We start from the raw sequence: 6,349 nt of genomic DNA, 5'->3' as shown, positions 1-6,349 counted from the left end.
TTAATGTATTTCCGGAATGACATGGAGCCTAACACATAGGCATAGTTATAGCCTAGTTGTCTTGAGAATTCAGTTACCAGAAATAAAAACAACCTTGGAGATCAACGAGCTTACCAACATAATTACAGATCAAAAGGAATTATATGGATAGCATATGAACCTTTATCTTAGCATATTTATTTAAATGTAGCCTACACAGTGATGAATGTATTAATTTGCTCACTTTCATTCACTCGTTAATACACCCCGTAGTGGTTATTAACTCCCTCGCACGAGACGGATCAGGACATTGGGATGAAGCGGATTTCTGATATGACAAGAGTGAGAGCCGATGTGTGGAGATCCAATGGCCCCTGCATGTTAACGCGGGCTTTGAGAGCACTCCCCAGGGAAAACATGAGAGGACCCACATGAATGTCTTCTTGGGACTTCTTGACGGAGATTATCATAACCATAGCACTTGTTTTGAGAGGGAAACAAGGAAATATTTTGGAACACTTTCACTCCTTGCGCGCTGGATTCAAACGGGCATCTTAAATGTAAAGCTGCACCATTTGAATTTAGCAAGGGGAAGCATACATTACCAAGTGTATTTGTGCGTAATACTCAGTATTGCCTACGAAAATGGCTCTAAAAAGTACATAGACTTTTTCCCTGGACAGAAAAACGTCTTAGCAGTGAGCTCTTTCTCTTTTATCCACACTTTAAAGTAAACAGACCGTGCGCGTACATTGTGCACACGTGCTATCTGATATAAACCAACATCTACTTTGGATTCATGAATTAATCTATAGAATAATGTATATACTTAATGTATATGGTAAGTGAACATGTAGACACAAATACATGTGAAATGGATAATGTTGCAACAAACAAAACATGCCTTCTGAGGATGGCACAATTTTGCCAATGAACTGACCCAAATGCCATATCCAACACTCTATACAGTAGTTGGTAACATATTTTGACCAAAACATATCGTCGTTTTTTTTGTTCGTACTACTCATTATGTCTAAAGCAAATTTTCTGATAAAGTTTCCCGACCGTGTTGTAGACTATGGTTGATAATACGCATGAACTCAGTGCGCACAGGTGGTGTGTGTGCGCTCCCAGTGGTGCGCCAGTGTAAAACATTTGACACAAAGCCATGAGTATAACACTAAGAAATATTCTTTATTTAAGTATTAACATTTTTAAATAAATACATATTTTCAAATACACTGAAGGTATAATAACAATTTGATCTCAGTGATGTGACATTGTGAGGCAAAACATTTTCCGTCCCGCACACATTCCATATCTCCGTCACATTTCCATCCAAATAGATGTGCTTAAGCCAGTGTTCACTATTATACAAAATACAGCTATTGTTTCCCAAAAATAATACTAACAAATGTTGCTATTTATTTGGGTAGGTCTATATCATAATACAAATATCCAACTGTCTGGTTGTAATAGCATCCATTTGGATTGGCAACAGCAAATAGACCGTTTTTAGAAAAAAAAGACATACCAAACGTACAACATGTATACAATTATACAACATTCCAGGGGAATTCCCTTTTTATATATTTTGTTCTCTTCCTATATACAGGTGACTGAACACGATAAGAACAGTCGACTTTTTGGTTGCATTCAGAATTCCACAGGTGCAATGAGGACCAATTGTCTCTGTTGAGGATCAGAGGAAGTTCAGGGGGAGACCGACAGCTCTCCATCATCCTCTTTCCCTGATGAGGAGGGAGACATAGGCATATCGTCTTCCTCCTCCGAACACCGTGCAGATGACATGGATGAGCACTTGCAACTGTGGGAGCCGGTTCTGTGCGCGCCGCTCTTCCCCTCCTTCTTGTGTTTGACTCTGCGGTTCTGGAACCAGATCTTGACCTGCTTCTCTGACAGGTTTAGATATGTGGCGATCTCAATACGCCGAAGTCTTGAGAGGTACATGTTGGAAGTGAACTCTCTCTCCAACTCCAAAAGTTGTGTGCTGGTGAAAGCTGTGCGCATGCGCTTGCTGCTCTGAAGTTGGCTGTTGTTGTTTTCTGTAAAAACACAAAAAATACACATTTAGGTAAGTTATCCAAAATGCTAAATAAAACAACAGCTCATTCTGTGCGAAGGTATCCGTGGCGCATTCAATACGTTTTACTCACCGATGGAGATGCAGTGGAACTGGCGTGGGTCTGGAACCGAATAGGTTGCTTGATATATCCCCGGACCATGGTTGAGGTTGACGCCAGTGGAGGACGTGTGTTGCCTCGATAGTGCTGAATGGCAGTACTGGGAGCCGAAGGTAGGGAAGGATGCCTTGAGGAGTGGCAAGGTTGGTGGAGACGGGTGTAGCTGGGATACGCATAGCGGACAGAAGCACAGCAAGCCAGCCTTCCGTGAGTGGCAAGAGCCCGAGGACAACCCATGGAGTGGGTGGGACGGGTGCATAGCGTAAGGAAATAAAGGTGGATTGTTTTCCCTCCCTTTATCATTTGCCTCCCTCAAAATCAAGGAATCCACAAGAAAGGACCTCGGCATCTTTGCAAACGTGCTGCTCAGTACTTCTTGGTAAACTTTTTCAGTCAGCGCGTAGTCTCGTTCTGAACTGGTTGCTTGGCGGATGGACAGCGGTGTGGTGCTGAAAGGACACTGTTGCTCTTTAAATAGTTGTAGTCCCAGTATGGGCCATGTGACGGTTACGACGCGAACGTCTAAGAGCTCTCAATAGGGGTTTGTGCCTTTTCTCTTGGCATTCACACTGCACGCTTCCCCATTATTTCACTTGTTAACTAAATGAACTGCATAATGTAGTCTATTCTTGTCAGCCCCACCCACGCCGCAAGAGGCGGCAGAACCCCTTCTCCCCTTAGCTTCGCTCTCATTTATTATAGGACGTTTTAATGTAGGCCGTTATAATTTGAGAAATTAACATTTTGGCAATATACTGGGGTAGTCCATTCTATTGTTTTGTCTGTTTTCCGAAAATCTTCAAATGTTTACCCTTTATTTTAACAGGGAGACCAAGGTCTCTTTTTGTTTAGAAGAGACCTGTGTTTATGCAACATCAGAACTTATCCTACAATATCCTCAGAAGTTAACAGCTAAGAATGTTTGACTCGATCAATCCATGAGTGAAAGTTGGGGAGTGGTATTTGCTCTGTAATGTTAACTTTGAATAGGCTATACATGTTTATATTTCTTGGAATACAAGCATATGCATATTTGCATGCCACATAAAAGATGCAGGAGACGCAATAGCCTATAGTCTCGCAAAACGATGAAAAAAAGGGTTGCATTTCAGTCTGATTTATTCTGGAGAGGATCTCCCTTAATTGGAATCGATAAGCCTTCAATGTTGAACTTGCAAGTATGTCGTAATGTTTGTCAACACACCATTTATATAGGCCTATAGGACATATAATCTTTTAGGTCATAGGCATAGTAAAAATAGCCTATATATGTATAATGAGTGCTTCTAAAGTCAGGTCTATGCAGTTAGGACTAGCCTATATGCAAAAACATTAAGTGTTTAATTTAAAACGTGTGAATGTTATTGTTCATTTTGAGGCCAATGTATAGCCACAGGCCAAGTCACAACCTGAAGGCAATGCGGTTAAAAAAACAGTGATTAATTCCTGTGCGCGGCCCCCGCCGAGTCCGGGAAAGAATATATAAAAATAACCAGGTTTTCACTCGCCGGCCCTTATTGAATGTCATTGTGGAGAGTTTTCAATGCAAGAGAAAGAGACTCGAATTAAAGTGTGTGACAGCGGCGGATAGACTCACACAAAAGCGACTCTGTCACTGAGAGGCCGAATGCGTGGCGCGTGAAAGCCCCCGCCTCGCTCTGATTGAATTAAGTAATAGGAAAACATTTTCATTCACTTTAGGTCTTCTAAACAAGATCTTCAAAGGGATGGGAACCAATAATGTGTGAGTAAACAGTGGAATGTGGTTTATATTCCCCCCAACCGTATTGTTTATTTTATTTTTTGTTTTTGAATGGTCCCTAAAAAGCTTCCCTATTTTTATCCACATTAGCCTATCTACTTTTTTTCTCTCAGAAAACTGAGATGAAAACGGAAGAAATTCAAAAACTGTGCTTTCTCAGAGGAAGATAGAGCAAATCAGATGGATAATTGCCCACTGGGCACAGACAGAAATTTAACATCTATTCCATGTTGGTTCAACGTAATTTCATTGAAATGACAAGGAAACAACATTGATTCAACCAGTGTGTGCCCAGTGGGTGGTTATAATGCTTTTACATATATATCAGATAGCCACTTGATAAAATCATAATATGAACTAGTCCTATAAGCTTTTGTCACCCGTTTGGGCTACATGACTAGGACTTCTTCCTTTTTCGTATGTTAAATATTATATATTACATGCATGCATTTTACATAGGCTGCTGTAGACAGTGTGCTTTCTACATACCGTTTTCACAGGCTACTGTAGACAGTCTGCTTGCTGCGCTATATGGAGGGACGTCCAGAACTCTGTAATTCCCATGGCATGGCATTGCTTTCCCATGAATGACAATACCAACTTAGGCTAATGATATATGATGCAATGGGCTGTATATGAAATCGTATTATTAGTCTGTTCATTTTGGAAATTGCAAAAAATCCAGAACATTTTGTGTGCATGACCACATAGGAAACTGGACACTTCTTAGGCCTACTGGCTGCGACGTTGAAGTCACTGGTGGTCCTTGACAAGCGTGACAATTACCTGTCTGCTCACCGCTCATGCTTTTCAGTTCAGAACCGAGCCGCTCGCAATGGCTCTTCAGTCTAGAACCGAGCCCGCCCATATAATGGGCCAAAAACCTATTTGTTTTAACTCCTGTAAAATGACCATGGACTCTGTTCTGCGAAAAATACCACTCGACTCGCATAAAGGGTATAATTTGGTCGCAACTTTGCAGCGACATAATAGCAGGTCTTTAACGCACAAATTAGGAGCAATTAAACACTTAAACAAGCTGTAGGTACAGAGTCATGCGGACAAGAGCCTGTTATCTGCGACAGAGTGGGATTAGGCCTTTCATTCTCTTGGACTCCGCATGCCAGGCGTCCTCCATTAACTAATGGGCCAATCTCGCTCCAGTCCCCTGACCCGCCACATCCCCTCTCAATTCCATGCTGTAGGCTATTCTAAACCTTAATTACAAAATGGCCTAATAATGTTGTGTTAATGCAACACATAATTCATTGAATGCATTTCCTTATTTTCACAACAACATTTTTAATAATTATAGGCTCAGAGTTTGTTGGGGTATGATCTCACAAGGCAGTGGCACAATAGGCTACAATTGGTCTGGAATTGGTGCTGTTTCAACATGCGGAGGAGGGTTGAATTGAATTGTTTGGTCAATATTATAACAGTGACATATGCTTGGCTGGTTGGTGTTTAGAGTAGGCTATACTCCATTGCTTCAAGATATTATCAAAGATAATCGTTTTAACAATTACGATCATAGCTGTCACCCCGTGGGTAGGAATATAAGGGCTATTTAGGGAGGCTCATCCTCATTTGTATCCCCAACTGGAGGCCGACAAATAGCTTTGACCTCCGAAAACATAGCCCTCTGGAGGCGCAGGCTAGAAGTGCAAGGAATCCCCTTCAACATAATGACTTCGTCACTGAAACAAATCAAACAGCTATGTTAAACAGCATACTTATAGATGAACCCATCACTGTTATGAAGTCTTCATTTCATAAAGCAGGTGACAGCCTAACATTCATATATGACAAAGCAATTACACCTATTGTGACGCTATAAACAAAGTGAACTGGTACAACAAGAACAAGAACCAATATATTCCTCAGTCAAGTCCAACCACAAACACAATAACAATATGATAAACATTTCCTCTAACCCGCTAATAAGTATCCAATAGTGTTATGACACAAACTATACAACTGGGGGGAAAACACAACTGAAATACAGCAAACCATTAATAAAATATTCCAATAAATAATAGTCATGTTTCCAGTCAAATATCTTTTATGCATGATAATGATGATGATGATATTGGCCAGCACCCGCTGTGCCACCATAAAAGGGTATTTTCATGGGTTTGTGTTTGAGACTTAAGATCTCCCATTTGATCAAATAAAGAGGGCACTCTGTTCATGGCGATGTAGTCAATATCTCCTTTTCTTCTAGTATGAATTATTCATCGTTTTGAGACACCCCCGTACTTAATATGTACACACATTTTACACCCACACATCTCTAATAGGAGGGATGGTCTTAGCTGACAGTGTAACAGGATTTAGGGTCCCAGTGGGGTTTGGCCGAGCCGGACGGGCGCTGTGACTGTCGATGTGACACAGAGGGCCG

At 41.2% G+C, this 6,349-nt stretch overlaps 1 protein-coding gene across 1 annotated transcript; it reads right to left on the bottom strand.

The window, feature by feature from the left end:
* Positions 1-1,692: 1,692 nt before the first annotated feature.
* Positions 1,693-2,532, bottom strand: gsx1 (GS homeobox 1). The gene is made up of 2 exons (XM_039004828.1): positions 2,157-2,532; positions 1,693-2,045 (listed from the first exon to the last, which is right to left on the bottom strand). Exons 1-2 carry the CDS (start codon positions 2,530-2,532, stop codon positions 1,693-1,695), a joined length of 729 nt encoding a protein of 242 aa, XP_038860756.1.
* Positions 2,533-6,349: the final 3,817 nt, after the last annotated feature.

The sequence above is a fragment of the Salvelinus namaycush genome, chromosome 12 (assembly GCF_016432855.1).
Source record: "Salvelinus namaycush isolate Seneca chromosome 12, SaNama_1.0, whole genome shotgun sequence".
Lineage (NCBI taxonomy): Eukaryota > Metazoa > Chordata > Actinopteri > Salmoniformes > Salmonidae > Salvelinus > Salvelinus namaycush.
Note: the sequence above shows the minus strand (reverse complement) of the source record. Positions and strands in the feature narration are given on the sequence as shown.

Excerpts from the sequence above, each read along its gene's own strand:
- gsx1 (XM_039004828.1), bottom strand. The coding sequence starts at position 2,532 with ATGCCGAGGTCCTTTCTTGTGGATTCCTTGATTTTGAGGGAGGCAAAT. Across the intron at positions 2,046-2,156 it reads GTTCCACTGCATCTCCATCG|AAAACAACAACAGCCAACTT; the intron begins GTGAGTAAAACG and ends GTGTTTTTACAG.